We start from the raw sequence: 27,777 nt of genomic DNA on the forward strand, positions 1-27,777 counted from the left end.
TTTCGACATAAATTTGCTGTGCTAGTTTTCCTGTGTATACGACGCATATATTGAAAAATCGACCAGCGGACTAAGTGAAGCCTGCGCTAAGTCAAAGCTGCGCTTAATTTTCTGCGGTGATACTTCTGGGAAGCAAACATATAGCATCTGTGCGGAACCACTGGTGGACCATTTCCCGCGCGCCTCACACATAATAAATAATTAAACGTACTGAACTTCGCAGTTACCTCTGCCTGGGTTTCCGATCAAAGCGGCAGAGGCATCAACCTGCCCCCATGTCGCCACTGTTTAGCGGCCACAGGCTCCATTGTCACGCCGACACCTTGCTTCTCCAGTTCCTGCGAGCTAAAGACACGAATAAAACATCAGAAAGTGCACGAAACTCTTAAATATATATTTAGGACTCTATGTCCGAACTCATGCATACAGTTTAGCCGCTAAAGTAGAGTGCTGTCTTTTCTCCGCACACAATGCTATCAACAAAATGTGGAGAAAAACGGAAACATGCGCCAAAATCAAAGTGATTAAAAAAAGGGAAAAAAAAGAAGAAACGTTGGATGAAACTAGTATGTACTATATTAATCCATACCAAGATAGGCCTATATTCGCGGGTGTACATAATGAAACATGAATTTATAAAAAAAGGAAGAAAAAAGCTGTTAAGGGCTGTGGTGCCGAAGAAAAAGCAAGCAACCTCTGTCTGGTAGCTGGATTTTTTAATCCGGAAGCGGTACACGTGAGGTGTGGATTATGTGACAGTTTGGGCAGTTATCAATACTAAATAAATATATATGCTACAGCAAACATGAATGGTGAATCCTCAAGCCTGCTGTCGACTGTACCGCTATCAGCACACTTAGCAAGAACGCAGAATCACGTTGCGAGGACCGACATAAGCGCCTCTAAGCGCTAACAATGCGCCCGCGAAGTGGTTAAAAATGTGATTGGCATCGATGATGAGAGTGAGTTTCCTGTAGCCATCTCAGCATGACGTTGGACCATTTGCTAGCATTTGGCGGAAGTAATGCGTCTGCAGGCCACGTGCCTGAATGTTCGTGTTAAGCATAATGGACGCGGTGCATTCTAGTATAGTTATTTATTCGGATGGATAGATGGTAAAGATGTCCCTCATCCTTCAGAGCATAGCCTTGTGTATGGCACTGAACAACATATTTAGGTGCCTTGCGTAATCTACGCACGACCCATGGTACCTTGGATGACGCGCAATATTTTGTCTAGAAAGTGTTTCTGTGTATTATACCACTCGAAATGGCAACCTTGTAACCTCTGCAGCACCTCTGCTACATCTTTAATCTGGTTCCACAAACTTGTCAAAAAACATCCAGCTATAAGTGAAACTTCCACTTATAAATGAACCTTTTTTAACGCGTATGTGGAAAGAGATTAAGAGTGTAGGAAATGCTATAGATATACTTTGGCGAAGCCTTGCTGTTGAACACGAATTTAGACCGGATCCTAAAAGCTTCAATGGCGTGTGCTTACTTTTATAGATGCGGCAGCGCATACGATACATTGAAAGCAAGCTTCATTATTTGAACCATTAGTGTGCAGAAAATAAACAGTCAGCATGACAGTATACGGCATTCACACACTAATAATACGAGGCTAGTTGCGGAGAAAAACAGAATTCGAAAGGTGGCTCAGAGTAGAGCTGCTCTGCATCGCGTTTTACTATAAGATGTAATCATCATCATCAGTATCATAATCATCATCCTGACTATACCCACTGCAGGGCGAAGGCCTCTCCCATATTTCTCCACTTACCCGGTTCTGTGCAAGCTCCATCCACTTGACCCCTGCGAACTTCTTAATCTCATCCGCCCACCTAACTTTCTGCCGCCCCCTGCTACACTTTCCTTCTCTTGGAATCCAGTTTGTTATCCTAAGCGACCGTCGGTTATCCTCTCTTCACACTACATGTCCTGCCCGTGCCCATTTCTTCGTCTTAATTTCTACTAGAATGTCGGTAACTTGAGTTATGTCTCTGACCCACTCTGCACGCTTCCTATCTCTTAATGTTACCCCTAACATTTTTCGTTCCATAGCCCTCTGGGTTGTCCATCAAAGCCCTATTAACTGTTTAGATGCTCTCATGTTTAGCGACAATCTACTATATATATATATATATATATATATGTGTGTGTGTTTTATTATATCTCCTGCGCCAAGCAACTTTCTCAGCAAATATTCACGTGAGCTGATCAGTTTAAAACAAATATCTTTTCATTCTAAACGCGCAGATGGCAAACCTTACAAATCTCTTGGTTTATTGCTGATCTGCGCCGCAGATCATCAGCGCAGCACGGTTCGTAACAAATAAATTCCTTCTATTTTATATCTCCTTCAAATGGACAGATTACTTTCAAGGCAGTGTACATCTGCGCGGAATTTGATATTATTTGATAAGCCAGTGGAATTCGCCATTCAAATTTTATGCATGGTTTTAGTATAATCTATTCGATGAAAATTTGAAAAGGACTATTCAATACCAAGCTCACTTGGCAATACTACGTCCTTTCTGCAGGCATCGAGGTCAAGAGATGTCAACTTCTCCGAAGGCACAATGAGCGTATGCGGGAGGGCGAAACGGCACGCGTCGCCCGGGATCTCCTCAGGTTCGACATCACTCCCGGAACTCCTGCATTGAATGAGCGGTAGAGGTAATTTGCACCGAATGCGTATTGGTAGAAGGGCCATTTGCGCAATTCCATCGACAGAAGCCCACCCGAAGCTTGCTGCAATTAATGGTTTATAATGCCTAATTCCAGACAAGGGAATTTTGAGCGCAACACAAGAACTGCAGTTTATCGCACTCTCTCTGAGCATGACAACCGTGCATGACTACATACTGAATCTCTTGTGTGGGCTACCGCAATCACAGCTCGTATTTTGGTGCTCAAAAGGGCTGACCATAATACAAGAGGGCAATTTCAGACTACTGCAGGTTAGCAATCATTGGCCAACTGCTTACCCGTCACCATCGTCCCTCCACACCGTTTTTCGGGTCGTCAGCTTCGATATGTAGAACGGCGAGCTTCGGCACATAGTTTGTTGGCCTGAAAGATACCGTGAACAACATGTTCATTTCTAACGCCAGAAAAAAGGTCAACTATCACACGCCTGCAAGCTATTAGAAAGTTTTAGAAAAATGTTGGAGGCATTTACACCTCTTTTAAGCGCAGGAAGGCCAAAACCTTTCCTGCGACTCTTTGCTCTCATGCCTCTTCACGATACGCTTGTTTTTAGTGCTCTCTTTTTTTTTTTTTTTTTGCTCCCTTTTCTCGTTTTCCTGCATTTTCTCGAACAATTTCGACGTATTTTGCAGAATTTCGACGTACAAGCCTGTTTTAACGTCTGCACTATATATCGACGTTATTGGCTATTTTGAGGTCTAATTGACTTTTTGGCTTTAAATATTTTGGCTAATAATTCAACATCAATGAAATTTTGCGCAGACACATTGTTTCATTCTCTACTTAATAAAAAATTATTTTACTCATCAATCAATTCGATGCTCGACAATGACGGTGTGACACCCTCCGCGGATGCACAAATCCTGTTCACATTAATAAGCCCACAACAGCTTTCGTCTTAAAATAACCCTCTGTTTCCCGATTAGCTAATGCACATAAAGCAATGAAAAACAGTTTGCTGGCATGATACGTGAAGGTGAAATTATCATCCTAAATGTGTATATATGAAGCTGCCTCGGGGCGCCTACATATTGCGAAAGTGTCGATAAGAACGATACGGACGTGATTTTCTTACTGGTTTTCTTTACTAATTTTGGTGCAAAATTACTAAATTGCCTAGTCTAAAGAAGCATGAGAATGCCAACCACGGCCAAACATTCCCAGCATTCACTGATTAGCTTACCATGCATTTAATATCTGTGGTGAAGCTGTAAATACTATGAGAATAAATGCTGGTTGTTTACATGTGCTAGCATTGCATTCAGACGCCATGGGCAGGGAAAATAAGGCTTAATCACGAAATGCCCAAAGGCAGCCTCAAACCAGTAGCCCACGTCTGTACAAGGGCGGACATAAGTAAACGGCGCAAGCTATTCTGTTTTAATTGTATTCACCTTGTTCCTATCAGAAATAATGAAACTGCAGAGGGGTTTATTGGGGGTTATTCGGAGGACTGGAGACGGCGACCGGTGACGCAAGACGATCGTAGAGTGAATCACAATATCGTCCGAACAAGACAGTCCGAGCTTCGAGTGCGCGCGCCAGCTGATCGGCGTCCTCATCGTCGTTAGCTTCGGCGCAGTATCGTCTTATTCTTTACAAAACATCATTTGCCCTTGAAAGCGCGCACTAGCGTTGTCAACAGGTCTGCCTATACCACAGCGGTAAGTTGTAATTGGGCGACGCCTGAAGAATGTTTGAAGGCAATAGCCTAGTCTGCTTACTTTTGTCTGCGACTGTACATACATGGCTCAGTGAGCGCTTACATACCTTGGTAAATTGTCGGCGAATGCGCAGCGAACCACGGCATAGCGCGACAAGCCATGAGCAGACATCGCGATGACTTTCATTCCAAGACGGAATGGCGATACAACAGTTAGTAATAGCTTTTGAACACTCAAACCCTAGACGACTCTCCTGCTATCACCTAAATAGCCAGTCTATATGAGTGCCAAAGTGCCATAGATTTAATAAAAGATGGGGCTAGACTAGTTGGTGAATCCTGCTCGGAACGGAGACAGCGACAAAAAGCACAACCACAGAGGACTTCCTCTTCTGTAGTTGTCCTTTTTTGCGCTGTTTTTGTTCCGAGTGCAACGGTTATACATAATTTAGGTTTAGGCAACGGTTATACATACTGGAAAATAAAATTGTATACTGTCGTCATAAAACCGCTGAGTGGATAAATCAGAAAATACAAAGCATTGGGTGGCACCAAAGTATAATTACCGAATATATGTTTATGTTAGGCTGAATAATTTATTTATGAAAATAATTAATATCAGCTTACCTGCTTTTTCGCAGACTTCCATGCCTGTCGCCAGGGCCCCTGGTTTTGGCTCCCATACTTCCAGCTGTAGTGTACAACGGAACATGATATTGTAGCTGATTTCAGCATGTATGTTTGCTCGTAGCATTGCTAAACTTTCGTGAAGAGAGATGATGTACTTAGAATTTTTTTGTTACACTCACAGTATATGCGTTTATCTAGGTTACGGATGTTTTTGAAGAATCAGCTGATCATAATAAATTTTGACGCATCCCCAGGGAGGCTTTAGATGTTTTAGTTGCCAATAAGCACAGTCCCGCGATCTCGCAGCATTGATTGCCTTCCGTGACAGCATAGCATGACCAGGGCCCGCTTGCACAAAACAATCTTAAGACTGTCTTAGCTAAGTCCAGACTTAACTGGAGTCTAAAGAATAGGCCATTAGCATGGACGCTTAAGACTGGAGTCAAGACTGGGCTTCAGTCCTGACTTGAATAAGTCGCTTGTATGATTACGACTCTAGTGCTGTCTTGGTTAAGACACAAGGACGCCAGGTGTCTAAGTAGAGAAATTAAGGAAATACAGGGATGCGCTGGCACTGTCCCTGCTGTAAGATGTACACATTCCGTCAATTTTGCGTTGTGTAAAATCCGTGCCATTGCTTTTTGCGGCTTAAGATTGTGTTACGAGGAAAAATGCCCCAAGTGGTTGCTGAGGCCGTTCTGGCCAGCCACTCTGGTGAATATGAACCCGAAGCGTTCGACGTTCGGAACACGAGCCATCTTAAATAAGCGTGGTCTTTCTAAAGACATCATTTAAGTCTGGACTTAGCTCGGACTTTATCGTGCAAGCCGGCCCAGGTTCGGGCAATATATTTGTAGCCTACACAAGATGTCTGCAAAGCCTTGCCATCGTTTTTTCAACTTTAGTTAGTGTCACTGGCCATGTTAACGATCTGTTAAAGTAAAATAGGTTTATCTAACGCAAAAAGTATATATATCTCCACCACTTTTTCTACACGCACCGTGTAACTTTCCTTTATATATTGCAATACAGAATAATGCATGAACATCGGTTTCGACTGAAAAATGTGTGCCTATTAGGTCACCAGATTGCCATTTAGTTGCAGACGACTGAACGTGCATGATATAGATGATGAACTACGAGTAATAACACACGCCTTGTGTGAATCAGGGAACGAAAAGTGCCGAGTGGGCTTGTATATTGACCTACTCTCTTGACGGGATAAGGCACGTCGTACGTGCGGTCATCTGTCCCGCCACCTGTCCGAGAGTTGACAGTGTGGTTGCATCGGCTGGTTTCAGTGCCGCCATTTCCACCACCCCTGCCGTGTGTGTTGTATGGTGCCGGGTAGTAGACGGGCTGCCTGGCCTGCGACTCTCGTGACACGGCCAGCATCATGTCGCCTTTCATGGAGTCGCAGCACTCTGCGATCACCATACCTGCGTGTAAAATTGGTTGGTGTTCATTGTGACGCATGAGCACCAGAGCAGGTCTACTACAGAATCGGTGAACCTCAAGTGATCTACGTGCATCACTACTGTAATAACTGAGGTTCCGTTCACATCTATATTTAAGTGCACAGTGGCACATTTGACGGTTGCTTCAGGAGCCGTAGTCAAAAGGAGGCTTCCCCTAAAACTGTCTACAATTTTTAAACATAGATTTAGGACTAACGAACTCATATCTCAGCATTGCGTTTTCAGCTGTACAGTGCATCAGCTAGAATAAACTTCGGAAGTACTAACCTACCGCAGATTATTAGATTTGCAATAATTGCTGTTACGCTACTTGTTACTGTAACTCATGCTAATATATAAACCAACAAATGTAGGGAATATGAGCGGCTCCTTTGTCACTAGCACAACAAGGGATCCGACAGTCACTGACATAGATGGCCCTTTATCAGTGTGAACTGTTAGTTAAAAGTGAAGGTAATGACTAGAAATTAGAAGATAAATCAACCATTTGTCGCCGGTGGGATCGTAGGTATTGAACAACACGATGGTTGCTTAAACTTTCACTTTCTTAGATATATATGCAGAGCTAACACACAAAGTTCCCCGTCTGCCGCTGTGGAAGAGGGAGGCGCTGGCGAACACTCTCAATCAGAGGTTGCGCGCAACATAAATGCCTAAAAAATAGAGAGATTAAACAGCGAGCATTGTAACTCAGTGGTATCATCGGGCGTGGAATTAGAAGGTAATGGGTTTGGATCCCACCGGCGGCACGTGGTTGCTTTTCCTACTGTTTTTACTAGCAGTAGAGATAATACTTAGTTCAGGTACGGGACCGTCCCAAGAACAAATATTCTAAAAATTTTAATCAAAAGGTATTTTTCGCGTATTACAGTTAATCTTTCTGCTTGTTGCCACAACTTACCTATTCTCGCGCCGTACACCGCCAGAATGCTATGCTGAAATGTGTGCTCCTCCCACTCAAAAGTCCTGATTTAAACATTCTTGATTGAGTGTGGCAAAAACATCCTTGATAAGGAATTTTTAAGCATTTTATCTTTCAGGCAATCTTTCGCAGCTCAAATTTGGCTGCATATTTCAGGTAATGTACAGCCACTTCGTGCAGTGGGGGCCACAGGCCATTTGTGACGTAGAACTAACTGGCTTGTGATTTATGTCATTGCCTGCACTCTGCTTTCGTCTGATGTTGCTGTCACCTACGATGAAGTGGCGGCAAATGAAATGGAAAATTGATAATGGTATTCAATAAAATACTGCCCCAATTTGACCCTTTCGTTAAGTGAGATGTCCATTTTTAAAGCCACACGACTGCCTAAAGGAAAGCATAGGGGAACGTATTTTTACATTATCTTGTTTCTTACTGTTCCGTCTGAGAATCGAGTTCTTTGTTAATTATCTAGTTACATCAACTCCATGTGCTGATGACTGGTATAATGAACTATGCTGCTATAGCTATATATTTCGTGATCTTTGCGAAGAAAGCGAATAAGGTAGGGGAAGAAGAGGGGCAGGTGACTCAGGGCCACGGAAAGGGCAAAGAACACACGTTCAGATAGAAAGCGCTGATAAAGTTTGTTTCCTAAGTGTACTCGTGATTCTATTCTGTACAATATTTTACGTTACATAAGAAATTTCTAAAGCAAGCATCTTTGAAATACAATTGACTTTTAGAACAAGCTGGAATTCGCAATGAAGCGCTTGAAAGCTCCACAAGCTACAAGCACCAGACTACCCTCAGCACACGCGAGCTTCCCCACAGCACCGGCCTAGGTGAGAGTTAAAAATGGGTTGCTCCATTCTGAGTGCGCCATGGCTATGCAAAAAAAAAAAAATATTTCGTTCGTTATTCACTATTTGCTTTTTTATAATGCTGTCTTCCTTAAACAGTGACCACAAAGTGACATGCTAAGTTTTGTAAACGTATTCCGCCGTACCGTCATCAAAGCGCTGTCTAGGGTCATAGTTGCGCCTCTTGAGCATGACGAAGAGTACGCCGACGACAATGACTAGGACCAAGACGGCGCTCACAATGGGCACGGTCACGGTGAGGTGTCGGTAGAAGGTTACTTGGGGATCCACGAGCTCGTACTGCCGAGAGGGCAGGTCTGCATCCAGAGAAGACAAAAAAAAAGAACTTTCAAGTGAAGGCATCAGTTTACAGCTGGCACAGGCTTCCATGAAGAGATATTTTAAGCATTTCTCTGCCTCTAGTGGTGCTATTTTCTAAGCCACTCTCCCGATTACACCTTTCGTTAACAAAGCCGGGAAATAAATACAAACACTTGTTATGAATTCAAAATACTTATATTACTGTATACTGGAAAAGTTTGCGTAAGGACACGAGGACAAGTCGAAAAAAACAAGGAGTAGCGCTAACTCACAACTAAAATTTATTCAAGACACTTGCTCGAATAACACACAACACAGCGAATAACACGTACATGTAATAGTTGCATTCTATAGGTACTTACCTTTGGGGCTGAACTGAAATATGGAGGGTAGCGAAAAAAGCTCTACTTAAGTTGAGGACAACGCAGAGGGCTATGGAACGGAAAATGATAGGTGTAACGCGAAGGGATAGGAAGCTTGCCGAGTGGGTCAGAGAAATAACTAAAGTTACTGACATTCTAGTCGAAATTAAGAAAAAATAAGCATGGACAAGGCTTGCGGTTCGGAAAGAGAATTACCGATGGTCTCTAAGAGTAATCAATTTTATTCCGAGCGAAGATAAGCGTAGCACGGGGCGGCAGAAAATTAGGTGTGTGGGAGAGATTAAGAAACTCGCAAGGGTCAAGGGGATGCAACTAGCAAAGGACCCTGTTAATTGAAAGAAACTGGGAAAGGAATTCGCCCTGCAGTGGGTATAGTCCGGTTCAATATTAGTGATTGATTGAGGATTGTAATAGGCACATGCTTATTTGAGAATCTGTTTTGGACAAACTTTAGTTGTCACTTATCGCTCGTCCTTGTTTTTCTCGACTTTTCCTTGTTTCCAGCGCAAACTTTTCCAGTATGCCTTTTAACCAACTCGCCCAACCTTCTGCTCTCCTATCGTAGCCCACTACCTAGTCGCACATCCTGGTCTGCAGCACTTTTCATCCCCCGACGGTCCTCGCTCAAGAGGAAAGTATACAACAGTTGCATCTTGCCTGTACTCACCTATGGGGCTGAAACGTGGAGGCTAACCAAGAGAGTTCTACTTAAGTTGAGGACAACCCAGAGGGCTATGGAACGAAAAATGGTAGGGGTAACATTAAGAGATAGAAAGCGTGCAGAGTGGGTCAGAGAAATAACTCAAGTTAACGACATTCTAGTGGAAATTAAGAAGAAGAAATGGACATGGGCAGGACATGTAGTGCGAAGAGAGGATAACCGATGGTCGCTGAGGGTAACAAACTGGATTCCAAGGGAAGGAAAGCGTAGCAGGGGGAGGCAGAAAGTTAGGTGGGCGGATGAGAATAAGAAGTTCGCAGGGGTCAAGTGGATGCAGCTAGCACAGAACCGGGTTAAGTGGAGAAATATGGGAGAGGCCTTCGCCCTGCAGTGGGTATAGTCAGGCTGATGATAATGACGTTAATAATTAATAGATACTAATTATATATTTATTATTGGTTTGAGAAACGATTCGTATATGCAAAAGTTTTATATTCACTCAAAAACAGTTTGCTACGCTGTTTGCTAGCACGAGTTACGCAGCGCGATTGATTGGCCTTGAAAAATAGCTATATCACGTGATCACCTACTATTTTAAGTCACCCGCCAAGAGCGAACATAAAGCGTCACCAAAGAAAAAACTTCTTTGCTATTTCTGAGACGTGTCTTGGGACATAGAATTGGTGCTGTTGCCTCTTGGAAGCTTCTTTTATTTGCGCGATGTGTAGTTTAGGACGGGAAGAAAAATACGTTTCTTAAACTCTAGCTTGATAGAAGCAACGCAGGTAGCTGGCAATTTTCAAAAACATTTATATTTGCATTGACAGTCTGTCCTAGAGGCAATAAACATCTTGCTAATTAGTTTCAACCTATTAAATACATTTGTAGAACTAAAACGTACTGCAGGCGACTCTCAGCCGTACGTCAGCCGGTCTCACCAAGTTAGGACACACCTTAGTTTATAAAAACTAGTGAAATTTAGCTGGGATAGATGGTATATAAAACTATGCTCTGGGGAAACTCACCCAGGCTATATTATATGCATTCATTATTGTATAAGGTAGAAACTAGCTTTGTGCATTTTGGTCTCACAGTAACGTGAAGACTTTCTACTGTCTCACAGTCGCTGCGTGAAATGCAGAAAAATAACCCGGAAATATCATTTGCGCAACATCCCATCTACAGAACCGGAATAAGCACAACCGTGTTTGAGTACCTTGCCCGTCGAAGAGCTCGGAAGCAAAAGCCAAAGAGGTGCCTTGTCTTCTTAGAACGTCGCAAAAAGCACAAAGGGAAAAGGATCAAATAGCCAATATGTTGCTCACGTTGATCATCGACTCATTTTGTTTCAGGACGAAATATTAAGTTTCAGCCAAACTCATCACACAATGCACTTTTCTAAGAAGACCCTTTAGCAGGGGCAAACTCGGCTATGTAAGGGCTCAGAAAAAAAAAAAAAGAAAACAATGGCTGCTTCACTTAACTAGACTTCAGCATACCCCGCCACTATTTCCCGTTCTTCAATGTCTGTATATTTTTGTTCGACAGAAAAATAATTGTCACCTCGAACTTATAATTTTTGGCGTGCTGGGGCGTCATCGTGATTATTTTACTCTACTTCTTCTATTCTTTCGCACGATCTGGCTTCAGAATTGGAGGGGGAGTATTATTTCCGGTTGCCAATATCTTAGGTGGTAATGATGCTAGCTTAAACATGTTTGTGTTGCAGAGAGGACTGACATAATACGAATTGCTCATGCGCGCGTTCAAGTTTTAGTAGCTTTTTACGGGCTCTCTAAGTTCCGTACATAGCTCCCGACGTCCGATGCCACCCTGACTTCTACAGCTTCTTGCCTAGACTTCCTTGTCGTGCGTTGCTACGACGTCCTAAACTCGTTGTTGAAAACGTGTCTAGACACGTTCTATCACGCGATAAGTTGATGATTTCGTCGCGATCATTAGGAATAACTATTTATCCTAATAATTAACTGTCACTGTCTCATCAACAATATTATCAGTGATTATTATCAAATCCAACAACATTATATCATTGTCAATAACGCTTACCTATATACCTCTTTATTCGAGTTATCAGTCGTATATATTATCTCTAGATTATTATCATATCCCTAACTCTCCTTATAATTACATCGCAATACTTTATCAGTAACTATATATCTAATCTGATGACGTCATATGATTACCGTTAACAGGAAACTAAATTGAATTGACTTACGTAATCTGTCTAATCTAACGACCTTATCTCATCATCATGACTGCCACGACTATATAGTATTCTTCTGAATGCTGCTTTGCTATGAAATTTCCTTATCATTATTGATTGACTATTAATTACGTAGTTAGAGTTAGCTATCGTCACTCTTCTCTTCGGTATATCCTGCACACATCTAGTGTTCACACATCTTGTCCATGCAACTAATAAGCCAAGGAATGCTTCTGCATTAACATCAGTGGGTAAGAACGTATTTGAGCGCTAAGTTGACCTTTCTTGCAAGCCTGGCCACACAGGCCTGAAGTTCCATGACGGTGAGCGAGCAGACAAATAATCAAGCCAACAAAACATTTTTACAGGTTTAACATCCCGCTTTTTACCCACTGTTCATTGCGCTAAAGAACAAAAGCAGGATAAACTCGAACTTGCCTAAAATTCACCCATGAGAGCAGTACCATCTGTAATTCTAAAGCTTCTACAGTGGCACAGGCTCGACCAAAAATAGAAATTAATGTTTTATGTTGAAGAACGTCTTCATTTGAAGACTATGCATTATGTACATCACAACTCTGACCTCTCAAGAGAATATATGATTTCGCTGTATATCTACCGAAACCGGAAATCTGCACAATATCTGACACGTATTCTTGCCGCAGCGAGGCCTCCAGCTTGGGTTAAGTTCACGTGTACTATATATAGTTCACAGGCTGCATATAATATTTCGTCGAGGAACCGCCGTTCATTCTAAGAACATTTACCTCCGGTCAGAGTGAGGGTTGCGAAGCTGAGCTCCACTTCTGTGGAGCCGGCGTCGTTGTGGGCGGACATGAGCAACGTGTACCAGGAGCCCGGAATCAAGTCCGCCAAGTGGACGACCTGTTGCTGAGGCACCACGTTGTTCGAATGTAGCGTCCACTCCGACGACGGCGATGAAGGGGAGGAGGCACGCTGATCCTGGCGGTACTGGACTACGAAGTACAAAACAGGGCAGCCGCCGCCCTCCCATGCATCCAGATGCAAAACAACGAACGTTGAATTGACCTCGAACAAACGGCTTGGATCCGGTTCTACGGGGCCTGCGTGAAAGCGCGCGTTCCCTTGTTATAGGACATTTTATGCTGTGGAATTAAAACATTCTTTTTCTCTAAGCACATCGGGTACTAACACACTATTCAAGCTCTCTCGCGGTGCAGGACTCAATGTCATCGAGGAAGTAAGGTGATGTACATACTGTCATCATTCACTGGTAGTTTCACAATTTGTTCTATTACCAGCACTTGAAAACAGCGGACTACAACATGTCAATACGTAGACTGCTTATGGAATGCTTCGTACAACATCCACTTAAGGTTGGCGCTTTATTTGTTCAAATATATAATTTTTTTTCCCTAGACTTTTGGTGCTTATTGCATTTATATAACGCTCAATGTTTCTTTCTTAAACGATTCTTAGGAGAGGAGCGGTGTTATTATTAGCAGAGACTGGTATTAAAGAGAGTGCGCCTCAGCACATAATCATGGTGTAGCTTTGTGTGGTCTGTGGGCCTAATGTCTTTACGGTGCCCAGGCTATGTGGATGCATTAGTGAAACATTCAATATCATTTTGGCCACCTGGGTTTCCAAAAAGGGCCCTGACGTCGCGCAGTATACGGGCGCTTTGTAATATTTCACATGTCTTCGCACGTATTTTCCCGTCGAACCAAGAATTGCCAAAAAAAAAAAAAATCTGTATTTCCTGTATGCTCCCTTTTTCGCGCAGTTGTATTTATGATCACTATTCTAGCCGAGTGACACTCACGTCCTCCATTCGTCCGCAAGCTCAGCGTCTCCCCTTGGGGCCCTTTGCCAGCCCTGTTGGCGGCTCGTATGTATACGAGATAGACTGTGCCGCAACGAAGGTCCGAAAGCGTGGAGGCCCGCCGGTCTGGTGGCACAGATACCTCATGCCACTCGCTTCCAGCTTCTTCCTTGTAGTACACTGAGTAGCCTGCGACCGAGGAATTTATTATAATTTTTTGCGGGGGGGTGTGTAGGCTAGGTATCGCTTAAACTTAGCGATATAGTTCCGGACAAAACAAAACATTTACTGGTGCGAAATTTTCAAACAAAAGGTAGTACGAATGGGAAAGCCGAAGAGAAGATAAAGGTACGTTTAAAGCGTGCTGCTCACCTATTATAGGGCTGTCCTGAAGCTGCTCATTTTCCCAATGAAGGGATATTGATCGCACCGTGGTACCACCTACTCGCAATAGTGGTGCGCTGGGAGGGTCTGTAATCGAGTCAGCAGTCAACACGCAGTAGCTTTGTATATTTGCAGGATACAATGTAGAAAATGCAAACACTTGAACAAACATCAGTAAAGTAGAAGTATTGAGAGGTGTAGGTGGAATGTGGCGTGTGATGCGGAGATATGCAACAGGAGAAAGCACTTCAACCGGGAAGGTTTGAACATGAAAGAACACTTAATGTACAAGAGTTCGGCACGTCTGTACGCGCTCCCAACTGCACGTATTCGGCATAGTACTACAGGTCCGACAACTAAAACAAACGCATATTAGCGTCGAACTTCTTGACGGTCTAAGTGTACTACGGGGTTGCCGTCACACGCTGCGTTCACATTTCCATCCCCTTCCCACCCGTTACACCTGATCAATTCTTTACTCAGACCATAATGTTTAGCTCACGTAGATGACTTGTGCAGAAGCCAAATATTTTCGTTTAGCATTGTTTTTAATACGCTAATACATAATATCGATAACTTTTTAGGGTGAGGGCGTCGCGCAAAGGTTTTAAGGACAAAAACAGGGCTCAGTCAATGCGCTCAATGATGTCGCTTAGAACTACATTTACTCTTGATATTTGATACATAATATTTGCGACGTTTGAATTATTCAATCTTTTCTTGGTATTATGAGCCGGACCGAATACTACGTTTAGACGCGCAATATACGTAATCAGTGAAAAATATCTAGAGTGATATCGCCCACCAGGACGACGGCAGTGAAGTATCCCTACGTTGCACACAAGCAGAAAGGAAAAAAGTCTCTCTGTCTTCCACTGCTGCGGCCAAAATCGGCTGCTTCGCAAGATCGCATTAAATCACCTACAAACCAGATGCCACGCGATCCCACACGAGGGTCTGTCTTCTTCCGAGATGATGAGCGCATTTTCTGTCCGAGGATTTGGAGATCACACTTTCACGTCCAGCTGCTGAAATAATTTTTTTTCGAAGCCCACCTAATTGAAAAAGGCCTTCAAGCAAGCGGTGTCCCTTATGAGCTGGAAAACAATATTTCTTTCCTTCCAGAGCTGCAAATCAAAGCGTTTGAGCCTTTCTGAATGGTCCGAATTTTCAAGTGCCAACCCGGTCAATTTTGCTACCTTCGCCGCCGCAGCTGGCATTCAGTAAAAACCTCTGCCCAAGCGATTGTCATTTCTATGCGACGCCATTTATAAACGGAACTCAGTAAACTTGAGGCATAACTGAGACATAGGCAGCGTAGCTTATGACGGAAATGTCACCTTTTCGGAAATTGGATCGTGTCTGCTTTGTCTCAGGGAAGGTCGCCTGCCTTCCAGATCGTTGAACTCGTAATAAAGAAGAGAACGCTGAAAAAACAAGACCCTTCGATAGCCCGTCTATCTTCACTTGTCGAACTGGACAGTTTTGATGCTTTCTTTAGTCATATTGTATTCCAGCCCCACACAACTTTAAACACTTCACCTTCAAACATGCTGTTATAATTTTTTGTGAGGACCATACATATAAAATTTATGATATCCGTCCCTTTATCTTTTTGATTTTTTGATGTGGTTTTCTCTGTCTCAGAGCTTGTAGCCCCGAACTCTCTTATAGAAGGCAAAGGAGGTTCTCTTAAGAAGAAAACACTGAATCAATAATGCGTGCATCCTTTTTTTAATTTCTCTCTTTTTAGGAGATGTTCGAAATATACCTAATAAAAATAGAGTTCATAAAACATGGCAATGCGTAGATCAGCTGAAACTGACAACCAGGTGAAAGGCCGTGGGCATTTCACTCGCCCCTAATGTAAATGAAGGAACGTGGCTACATAACTATATTGTCATTTCTTCAAAGTAAGTAGTCTATATATAACATAGCTGGAATTTCGGCAGAGGGTAACCAAAACTGGTTCTTCAGGCCGAAAGCTGATCGGGCTAATTGGGCTTTTCTTCTCCTGGGCGCAGACATGTCCGCTTTTTGAAACGTTGGCCTGGCTTGGGACCTGAGACTCCCCCTCAACCCTTGTTCAGTTCTCTTTCATACTGTGCATACATCTCCTTCCTCTCGGGGCACCCTGGATCATATCAATTAAATATTTTACGGCACTGCGGCTACCACTCCCATTTTTTTTCCTTTGGAGCTTATAGAGGCGCATACTGAGTTTTATGCTGCTTCTGATTTTTCTCCTTTCTAATGTTGATGTTTGCCTCGAATATAATCTGTTAATGTAGGCCCCTAAATTCATGTCCCTTAAGTAAGCATGTTTTATCCCGGCCATAAAATCCCCGTTTTTGTGCAGGCAAGCTAAAGAACGCCTATACAGGGGCATCAGGGCCATGTTAAGATGGGGAAAAATTGAAATAATTCTCAAGCTGCCTAATGCGGCGTGCCCTACAGGTGTCAATCTAAACACAATACTTCATGTTTCATAAATCAAATAAATACTTGGAGTACGTTCAAACGCCCTAAAACGTTCCTAAGGAACTCCGTCTGCAGAATACAACAAAAAACGTGGTTTGTTGTGGCTAATGGGGTCTAACCTCCCAAAGCAACTTAGGCTACGATGGACGCCGTATTGGAGGCCTCCGGAATTTCGATCACCTGGGGTTCTTTAACGTGCACTGAAAACGCATGGCATACGGACGGATTGATTTTCGTCTCCACCGAAAAACTGCCACCGCGGCCCGAATTCCATCCCACGTTCTTGGTTTCAGCCCCACTGAGCCAATGCGGCAGGGCCTAAAAACGGTCATATGCCTGTGTATATAACAGGACATATGGAGAAAACATGGTTAGCATCATTCAAAGAGATAATATTTTAGGTGCAATGTTGCAATACATTTTACTTTTGTTTTAATATCTTACTGTTAAGCTGCTACTGTTGAGCAAAGAACCAGTAAACAAAATATGAAGACAGTGTCTGCTCAAAATAAAGCAAAAATACAAAGAGATGTTTTTGAGCATTGCGTCGTCACGTACACAATTTTTGTTCACAACCTCGGACGGTCGAAGTCCTCTCTCCTGTTAACTGCAACCTCCCATGTGCAGAATATTATTATTGGCATTTTTAGCGCGCTTAGTAAAGCACGATGTGCTAGAAATTAAGCATTAACCTCAGCTGTCTAATACCTTTATAGATATTCTTACATGTGTTGACATTTTATAGTATTTGGCCGCCCAATTTCAGGTCATACCTCATTTGTTTTTTGTTTTTGTTTTTTTGTGCTTTCGCAGTAATGAGAAGAGCTCTGCACTTTACGAAAGGCCGTATAAGTGACGTCGGCCATATAGGCGATAACACCGTGTTATTTTCAAACTCGTAGCATTTTCAGCACAGAGAATAATTCGCCTTTGATCATAACAGAGGTGCGACTACAGCGGCCTCTAATTGAGCGCAAGTATTGCTCCTCACCAAGCCATTGCTGTAGCCCTAAAGATTGCTAGATTATGCAAACGCTCTCCCCCCCTCCCCTCCCCCCCCCCCACCTCTTCCCCGCACAAGCACCACTCACCTAACTCCAACGTTCGCACCCTGACCACGTCTGACTGTGGTCCGGCACCTTTGACGTTGAAAGCTTGCACAGTGACCACGTATTCTGTTGAGCGCCTTAGGCTGGTGAGCTCGTAGCTTATCCGGTGCGGCGACGGTTGCGATGCGCCCGCGGCTCCGGCCACATCGACCTGGCTGCCATCACCAGCTTGATTTGCCGGCGACGAAATCAATTGCGATGGCGCCTCGAATGTCTTGAACGTAAAAGCATCTGTGCTGGAGAGCTCGCGGTATCCCACGTAGAAGCCCTCGATTTCATCATCCGAACTTGATCGCTTAGGATTCTGGGGGCAGACAACAATAATAATCGTCGCAAGGGAGAAAAACGTGGGATTAAACGAATCATAATTGACTGCCACTTAAGGTATTTAGATGCTGTTAGTTTCAAGCTGGACGAGTATATGCCTGAAAAAATAATTTTTCTCTGTCAGAACAGGGCTTTTGCAAAAACGCAACTACGTCGTGACTGACAGTTATCCGCCTTCTAGATTTATGTAGTTATGGCATTAGCTTCGTTTATATACCAATAAAGATATATAGAGGCATAAAGTTATGCCAGCGGTACTGAAGATGGTATGAATTCGTCGCACGAGTTTACAGAGCAGAGTATCAATGTGATCTTTAGATGTCACTATTCTATTGTGAGTAGAAGGCGCCACAAAATAACTGTGCTGTTCTATTTGGGCGCTTGGATAAATATGAGCACAATGATTTACCCATAGCCTACCCTACGACGCCCGATATCCTAGCCTGCTTGCAGTGCATATAGCCTGTCTTATTACCATATTCAATCTTGTCGTGAGCAAATATTATTTAAGACTGCGCATTCAGCCCCAGTCAGACACTGCTAGCTTTTTTTTTTTAGTCTAGCGTTTCGTTTATTGTATGCAGCAGGTTACAGCTTCGTCATTTTGCTGTGCCAGATGACAAGTACTCCTCATTATAAAGGGAAGCCAAACATACTGCTGGATATGTTGTCTCCCTTAAAAAAAAAACTAAAGCTATCTCTCTTTACTGCTAGCGGCTCCGAAGCGTCCAAGGTAGTTATTTTTACAGGGTCCTTATCCGCATTGTAATCACACATTGGCACTACCATTTTGGAAATCTAACGTGCGCTTAAATCACATTCCAAAATAACTTGTTAACTAACTACGTTCTGAAGAGCGCAGGCACACTCCTAAACTTTCTTGCGAGAATCTACATGTGACGTATCAATACAGTTCGTTGCAACACGCATCATCAAATAATATTTAGACATTCCAGCCGGTAAAAAATTGCGGCTAAGTATTTATCACATTAAGTACATTATGTAGTATTCAGAATGAGAAAAGCAAAACGTTTTTACGCTAGATCGATCCTCAGTGAACTGAGAAAGTTCTCTTTATTTACAATTTCCAGGTGCTTTAGTCCTACATATCAATCTGTTTATATACATTTCATCCTCAGAAATATCAGGTACAGCAAGAAGAAGCGAACTTACATCAAAAGATACAGATATAGTCCTTGTATTCGTAGCAGTCGCTTGAACATTCTTCGGAGGAAAGCGAGGAGCTGCAAGAGTAAAAGTAGCCCACATATAGAATCTTGCCCATGCAACGTTCCAAGAAGCAATAGTGAGCACAAATGAAAGGAGAGGTGAAGTGACTCTAAGAAGTCGTGTGATGCTAAGCGTATTGTGCTTTTAATGCGGTTGCATCTCGCGAATTTGGAATTTTAAAGATTCTGTTACACTTAGGACGGAACACCACCATTACGGCAACAGTAGACCAAGCCATGGCACAAAGCCTGTATGCACGTATAAGTGGTTTCTTTTAATGAATTCTGTTTGATCACTGTTTGCTTTCTACTAACTTTCTTGATGTCGTGCAGTGACAGTGGGCAAAATCCTCTCATAGACATTTTTTACTAAGTCGCAAAAAAAAGGCGGATAGTCCCTTTGAAATTTTAATGCGAAAGACTTTAATGCCTCATATTGACGGTGTCCGGTGTCCTGGCACGCCGGGAACGTGAGAAACCTATCTTAGTTCTTCTTGCCTTGCGTCCTGCCAGCGCGGTTACCATGGAGACCGCGGCCGTTTGTTAGTGATAAATAGTGACCGATAATGATAGTTAGTGGTAATTATTGCGACATGATGATGATAATGGCAGATGACTGTGACTATGACGTCACAATTGGCCATATGTAGTAATAGGAACAGACGTCACATCTCGTCGTGTGACAACGTCATAGTCATCTCTGTCCTTATCATCATCATTGTCACTATAACTACCACTATCATTTCGATCACTATATGCCACTACCTAGCAGCGGATGTGACGTCAGTTCCTGTGTTTACATATGGCCAAATGTTACGTCATGATGATGAAACGCCATTCCGTCATTCACGCATATACGAAGCTGACGCCGCTTGGCGTCCGTTCCAGGCTTCAGTGCTGCATCTTTGATTTGGCGATCCCCTGATGGGGCAGTGACAGGTGGGTCACTGCCGCTTGCGGCGAGGGCTAGCCTTCCACAGAATTTGTATCTGTTGTAGGCCGTCATTGCACCCGCCACCATTTCGGTGGTGGACGACGGCGTTGTTGCGGCGCGCGTCTTTCTCTCCCTCTTCCTTTTCTTTCTTCTCTATTTTCTTTTCTGTCTGCACGAGGCAGCGGAGGTGGCTCACCTACGGAGCCAGTAGCAGGCCCGTGCATTTTGTTTCGTTCTTCCTACAGCCACAACAACTTCCTCGAACGCGGCACAGTACAGCACACAGAAGCAGATGCAGTAAAGCAGGAATCAGCGGCGTTATAAGAATCATAATAATCCGCCTTTTGCACGAGGATGTGGCGCCATCATGCGGGAGCGGGCGGGAAACACATTGAGCGGCAGTGTAGCAGACGACGCGAAAGCGCACCATACGAAATGGCCACGCCAACGCTGGTAGAAAGCGAAAGCTTCCCCCCTTTTTTTGGCCTCGGAGCGGAAAGTAGTGACAGTGATTGCAGCATATCATGTTCACGCAGTATGGGGGAAGGTAGAGCGTTTTCACAATCCACTCATAACGCACGTACGCATATACTATCTTCGTATTGTAAGAGCGTGTAGCGCGGGCCGTGTTCGACGTGACAGAATGAGACGCTCTCAGCGTGCAGGTTTTCGGCAGACAGAGCGTGGGGGCAGAGAGAGAGAGAGAGAGAAAGGGATCTCAAAGGGCAAAGCAGCCAGGGGTTTGTTGATTCTGCAGAGCTAGGTGGAATCGTCTCCTGTGACTTTGAGCGGCGCATATGCGCGGGGTGTCTTGAGTTACCGAGCACAATGCGGTCACCGCGGCGCCGGCATGGTGCAATGGGCGTCGCTTCCTCCTCGCGTCATCTACAACCGTGCAGCCATAGCTATAGGATTTCATCCACGAAGATCGGAAGAGAGTCACATATACACACCCCGTGAAAAGGGCATTGTCCCGGCCGGAATGCACACCTGCAGGAAACGCGCTGCATTTTTCTGGCAATGGATGATTCAGAGCTGTAGCCGGTTTCTGGCCTCAGGAGTCAGAACGGATGTGGTCGCAGTGGTGAAAAGGTTCTCGGTGCACAGAGAATGGTCATTCTGTTGTGAAAGGATCTCCAACGTTCATTTCTGCCTCCGCCGCGATTTCTGCGGAATCAACAACTTGGTGACACATGTGAATCTCCTACATATCGGATGCGCATCTCGGTCAGGAACCAACTCTGTTCTACGTCCAGAGCGATCCACTCTGCAAGTGAACGAGCATGAACCCTCCAGGAGACTCATTTATTGTGCCGGGCGGTTTCCTTGCTGTTGCAAACGGTTGGACGAAGACGACGAATATCAAGCTCCCTAACGAAGTGCATCTGATTGCGTACATTAAAGGAACAAAGTCCGGATGCTTTGGCGTGCACGAAGGCGAGCCTTTAATTAAAAAAAAAATACTGTGCGTCGTGCAAGTGTCAAGTGCGTCATATGCTCCGAGCGGCAAAAACACAGATAATACAGGTATGTATGCATCTAAGCGAAATAGGCATGATGAAAAGTACCTACTGGAATTTTCACCCAGGCTGTAGCGCACCAGTGATAGCTGCAATGAGGATTTCTTCGGTGCGTGATTGCTTCAGTTGCACCGGGGCCTGAAGGCGATGTATTTTGTCCCTTCTTATCTTTATGTGCAAAAGGGCTAGGTAGCTTAGATATCACAGGCGGCTGTGTGCGCTAGGCCGTAATATTTAGCATGTTTTATCGTGACTGCCACCTCACTAACAAGAAAAAAAAAATACGGCGTTTTAATGCACTGCCGTTCGCGAGCGCCTCATGACCAGCTCAACCACTCGGCTCGCTAACGGCGGTGCATCACAACAAACACCCTTTTTTTTCTTCTTTTTAGTCAGGCGGCAGTCGCGATAAAACATGCTAAATATTACGGTCTAGCGCACACAGCCACCTGTGATATCTGCGCTACCCGGCCCCTTCGCACAAAGAAAACAAACGACAAAATACATCGCCATCAGACGCCCCGAACAAATGCTCATTGCTGCTATCACTGGTGGGTTACAGGCTTGTTGCAAATTCCGGTAGATACTTTTCATCATGCAGATTTCCTTTAGATGCATACATACCTGTAACGAAGTGTTTTTCGCGCAGTCGGCTGCCAAGGTCGCCCATTCACGTCTTGACGCTTGGTTGCCCTAATCCAAGCTTCACGCCGTTGCAGGTCGCGGCTCGCCGAAGGAAACCTAACAAAACGCGTCTTGCATCCCGGCACGCCTCGAGAGTGGCAGCCGTAAGCGGCACAGGTGGTTGGCATCGTTTTACCGAGGCTGTGAACGTACCGCGCCTCCAGCCCCCGTGCGTTGGCTATGAGTGCGGCGACGAGAAGCGCCGTCGACGCCTCTCAGTGTGTTTTCATCAGTCGCCGCTGGGGCTTCGCGCATGCGCATAGAACTCGCGCAAAAGGCGGATTGGTACAATGGAAGGGAAAGGAGCAGTATCTGTCACACTTGTTCTGTGAACACCTGCACTGCGCCGTAATAAAAGGGAGGATGTTGAGAGTGAAAGTGTAGAAAGATAAGAGGAGCCTTAGTGGAGGTGTCCCAAGTAGTTTCGACCCCCTGGAGAGCGTTAACGTGCTCTGAAATCGCACAGCACACGACGCATCTCTGTTCCGCGTCCATCAAAACGTCAAAACGCAGCCGTCGGCGGTTGGGATTTAACCCGGGAACTCCGCCTTGCGGCTGGCGAACGCATTCGTGACCAGTCGAATCTTGTATTCGACTCCCTACCTCCACCTGCGGAAACAGGAGGAGGATACGCTCGAAGTTATCCTCCGTAAAATCATGAAACGAGCACTGGACCTCCCTGTCTCCACCTCTAACAGCCGTCTCATGGCACTGGGTGTGGTGAATACTTTCAAGGAGCTTCGGGAGGCCCACCTCACTAATCAGTACACGCGTCTAACAAAGACAAAGTCGGATCGCCGTCTTCTTGTCCGACATCACATCCAACACACCTAACTCACAGAGGAGAGATGCCGCATTCCCGAAAAATGGAGATGCGCCTTCCATGTGCGGCCTCTCCCCGCCAACCTGTCCAAAGAGGACCATAATGGTCGGCGCCTGGCGTGGGCGGAAGCCTCGGACCTTGGATTATGGAAGCAACCCAGGAGTTTTCTATGTGGACGTTTCCGGCCCGAACCCTAAGGGTTGGTACACAGCCGCGGTCATCCACAAGGGCAAAACAGTAGATGGCCTTACGTTCAAGGCCCAGTCACCAACCTACGCAGAAGAAGTTTCCATCGACCTCGCAGCCTCTGACTCCTCCTCCAAATACATCATAACCGACTCGCGAGGGGCTTGTCGGAACGTCCAGCAAGGGGTGACTGCTCCCCTAGCTTACCGCATATACCAAAATTATAGTCGAGACTCGGATCCCGCGTACCGATCTCTCGCTTGGGCTCCAGGTCACCAAGGTCTCCAAGAGAGTGAGGCAGCCGACGCCGACGCCCGCGCGCTCTCTTTCCGGGCATTTCCCACGGGACCCGACGCGGGCTAGGATTCTGATTTCAGCCCAGTTTACAAATTTAAAGAAATATCTGAATATTACAGATCCACGCACCAACCTCTTCCCACCACGTGCAAAGGACTGGGGAAGGCTAACGAGCGGGTGCTCCTACGCCTGCTCACCAATACAATGTTGTGCCCGGCTACTCTAAACCATTTTGAGCCGCAATTCGCCGGGCTGTGCTCGCACTGTGGGGAGGTGTCTGACACCTACCACATGGCGTGGGCCTGCCAGAAAACCCCATATTTGCCCCCTATCAAAACCACACCCGAGAGAACTGGGAGGCGACCCTGTCCGACTGCTGCACCCTAGAGGACCAAAAGGTCTTAACGCAGCGCGCCCGGGCTGCGGCAAACGCCAATGGAGTACCTGTCTAGGCATCCCAACTAGTGTATATGCCTCTATGTAATATAATAAATGTTTTCACCACCACCACCACCGGCACAGTAGTCGGGCGTCTTACCACTGCATTTAAATCTGTTTACAGGAATGCAAAGGCGTAGTATTTGTCACAATTCTCCGCGGACACCTGAACCGCACCTTAAGAGAGGAAGGTGGGAATGAAAAAAAAAGAAAGAGGTACCGTAATATAGGGCTCCGGACCACCACGCGATAAACGCTTTCGCCTCATCGCACTTAAGTGGTCCAAAGTGGAACCTAGAATTTTGACTGATAGCGGTCTGACTGCACTTTTTATTTTGCGTATTTAAAGAATTTGGCTGCACTGTGCAGGAAAGCATTTCTTTATCGCCGGCGTTGTCGGCGGTGTCGCCTGTATCAGCCCTCGCATCCCTAAACGTCTCAAAAATGCCTCTGGGTGGTGTCATTTGACAGGCTACAAAGACCTGCATGCTTGTGGCCTCCTTGACTCTTCAAGTTTTATTTTTATTTCCAGTTGTGGACAAATTAAAAAAACACACACAAACAGCGTTCACATGCCGCCTACCGACATCATGCCGTAGGGTTTGTGACATTACAATTTTGTAAGCATTGTCAACAGTTCCAGACATCGAACTAACTCTGGGGTGCATGACTGCATTTTCGTTTCTTCCAAAAACCTCTGCACAAACTCCCGAAACAACATGCGCGTCGGCAGTGCATTGGGGTCGCAGTAGTAAACAGCCATCCTCGACCGCCATATACAATGGAGGCCCATCAGCATGATGTGTTCAAAGGGTTCTCTATCCTCTTTTTCTGAGGGCAGATACCTTATGTCATATGGGTCAATAGATAAATCTTTTTTGACAGTCCTTTGTAGGACATCCCAAAAATACTGCCTCCCAACAATGAATAAATACGTGGTCTATGGCTTTAGGCAGCTTACAAGTGAGAAAGTTCGAACTCCACGAGATCAGAAATTCATTTTTCTCTAAAAATGTTTTAACCAGCAAAGTTTCTATGTGAAGCTTAAAGAAGAAGGTTTTTTTTGCTGCCGGCTGCATCTTAATTCTTTTAACCATTTTTAGTACATCCTCTCCAAGACCTCCATCGCACAAAGACCCGCACAAAGGGACTGGAAAGATCACATCACACAAATCGTTATGAAGCTTTATCTTCTTCCCTTCGTACCAGTCCTTCCTCGAGAACCGTACAAATAGAAATTTACTCCTGTCGGCAACCTCTTTCCAATAACCGCAAAATCTTCCGGGTAGGCTTTTCATCTCCACAACGAGCTCATGCGACACAAGCTTAACTGGCGCACGGTGCGCAAAAAAAAAAAAGATTTCTGGTATCGCGAAAAAAGAAAATGCTGAGGCTTAGCTAAGGTTAAGCCTAGTAAGATGCGAAGCATATTGGTGGCTAGGCTTGGAAATGCACGGTTTTCCCTTGGTTAAACTCGGAAATACACCGTTTTCCTTGGTTAAACTCGGCAATAGCATGACTCGTTCATCTCGAAAATACGGTAGTATAACTGTGTTACCGGCACAGAACGAACATGACGAACCCCGGGCCAATCCGTCGCTCTTCAGAAGTTTCCCGGGCACGCCTAATTCGTTTCGTAGCATTCCAGCGTTCCGAACTGGTAGAAGTATTGTCAGACTCACTGGCCGCACCAGTGGAAGCATTGCTGACAAGTTCCTCGCTTTGTTCTTCAGTTGTTGTAGAACGTTGTCGCCGAGCCGCATATTGAGCACGCCGCTTGGCTAGACGTTCTTCACGCTCTTCATCGGTCTCTGTAGCACGCCGCAGCTTTCGCTTCTCATTCCAACGGGCAGCACTGTCTTCAGGAGGCATCTCAACCCCGTGTGTGCCTAGCAGAAGCTGTTGTTGTTGTGGCTGTAGGAAGAAGGAAAAGGAAATGCACGGGCCTGCTACTGGCTCTGTAGCTGAGCCACCTCCACTGCCTCGTGGAGATAGAAGAAAATATAGAGAAGAAAGAAAAGCAAGAGGGAAAGAAAGACGCGCGCCGCAACAACAGCCGTCGTCCACCACCAGCGGTGGCGTGTGCAATGACGGCCTACAACAGATAAAAATTCGGTGCCAGGCCAGCCCCCGCCGCAAGCAGCGGTGACCCACCTGCACCAGCCCCACCAGGGCAGAGCACCCTAGCAGAAGCAGACGCACCCCCCTTATATACCGCCGCTCCGGCATCACGTGTTCACTACAGCGCACCTAACGGTAGAAGTGGGAAGCGCATTGGTAGCGACGCCGCGCTCTACCGCGCGAGCCGGCTGCCATCTCTCCTCTGCTCTGACGTCACTCATCACGTGGTACTCCTTGGTAGCGACGCCGCCATGGAGGAAGGAAAGCTTAGGAGAGGCCCTGACGTCATTTTTTTTTTGAAGCCGGCGCGGCCGCGCCGCGACCGGACGTTGCAACGTCTCTCCTCCTGTTTTACCCTCCGCACTTTCTTTCTCCGCGACGCTCACGTACCTAGCGCCCTTAGCAACGCTGTTGCGTTTCGATGGAGGCGAAACGAAGAGGCGTCGTGTGCTGTGCAATGTCAGCGCACGTTAAAGATCCCCAGGTGGTCGAAATTACTCCGTAGCCCTTCACTACGGCTCCTCTTTCTCTCTTTCCACTTTCACTCCCACCTCCCTCCCTTCCCTTACGGCGCGGTTGCGGTGTCCACAGAAAATATGCGAGACAGTTACTGCGCCTTTCCTTTCCTATAAATAAATCAGTAAATCAGTAGCAACGCTGTTGCTAGTGGCCCGAGTTTTCATGGCAACAGCGTCGCCGTTGCTAATGGTCCGACTTGCCTAACCCTAAATTTGGACGTCACTTCCGCCACACTTTCTCCAATGCATTGGGAATGGCAAGGGCCTCTCCTAAGTTGTTTCCTTCCTCCATGGACGCCGCGCTCGACCGCGCGAGCCGGCGGCCCATCTCTCCTCTGCTCTGACGTCACGCATCACGTGGAACTCCTTGGTAGCGACGCCGCGCTCGATGGCGCGAGATGCAGCCCGGTCTCTCCTCTGTCGTGACGTCACGCATCACGTGGTTCTCCTTGGTGGCGACGCCGCGCTCGACGGCGCGAGATGCAGCCCGGTGTCTCCTCTGTCGTGACGTCACGCATCACGTGGTAGGTCATGAAAGGTCAATGGTGGCGACACCGCCGCGCTCGAGGAGCTGAGGCTTAGCTCTAGTAATATGCTTCGCATAAAAACCTGCTAACTAGCGGACGTAGAAAAGAGAATTATCCAGCCTACATTTAGCAGGTACTAGTTCGCATATGTCATCTGAGTCCTAATTGGTCACAAAACCCCCACAGCATGGTCTAGTTAGAAGTAGTGCCACCTCGGCCAGCTCATTTCATATTGAGAAGTTACACTGCAGTCGAACATACCAAGACCCTGCCCTGTTCCAGCCCCCCAAAAAACATATGCGCATGCTTCTGGTAGATGGTGGTGAGCACCTGACCATGGCGAATTGTTGGCGGAACCTGTTGGCGGTTTGTGTGATGTGACCAGACCAGATGACATGGTCGAGTTGGCAGGCATAGCATGGGAAGTCCGTTTATACGAAATGGTGAGAGGTAATTGAAAACTACCGTACCTTCTTGGAAGTAGCAGCGCGAAAAAAAGAAAGAACGTGAAATGGGCTTAATTAAAGGAAGTA

The 27,777-nt window shown here is 45.5% G+C and overlaps 1 protein-coding gene across 1 annotated transcript in view; it reads right to left on the reverse strand.

Annotated features, from left to right (window-relative positions):
- Positions 1–223: 223 nt before the first annotated feature.
- The window catches only part of LOC146190237 (cell adhesion molecule Dscam1-like), a 217,897-nt gene continuing 190,343 nt past the window's right edge, over positions 224–27,777 (reverse strand). The window contains exons 16-26 of the mRNA XM_084599752.1: positions 19,141–19,211; positions 17,623–17,944; positions 14,039–14,137; positions 13,667–13,855; positions 12,627–12,944; positions 8,417–8,587; positions 6,217–6,446; positions 5,005–5,068; positions 2,993–3,077; positions 2,520–2,659; positions 224–345 (exon numbers count right to left, since the gene is read on the reverse strand). Of these exons, the coding sequence (XP_084455878.1) occupies positions 311–345; positions 2,520–2,659; positions 2,993–3,077; positions 5,005–5,068; positions 6,217–6,446; positions 8,417–8,587; positions 12,627–12,944; positions 13,667–13,855; positions 14,039–14,137; positions 17,623–17,944; positions 19,141–19,211 (1,724 nt within the window). The 3' untranslated portion in view covers positions 224–310. The remainder of the gene's footprint in view (positions 346–2,519; positions 2,660–2,992; positions 3,078–5,004; positions 5,069–6,216; positions 6,447–8,416; positions 8,588–12,626; positions 12,945–13,666; positions 13,856–14,038; positions 14,138–17,622; positions 17,945–19,140; positions 19,212–27,777) is intronic.

This window comes from Amblyomma maculatum, chromosome 4, assembly GCF_055883805.1.
Source record: "Amblyomma maculatum isolate TAMU_Amacu chromosome 4, ASM5588380v1, whole genome shotgun sequence".
NCBI lineage: Eukaryota > Metazoa > Arthropoda > Arachnida > Ixodida > Ixodidae > Amblyomma > Amblyomma maculatum.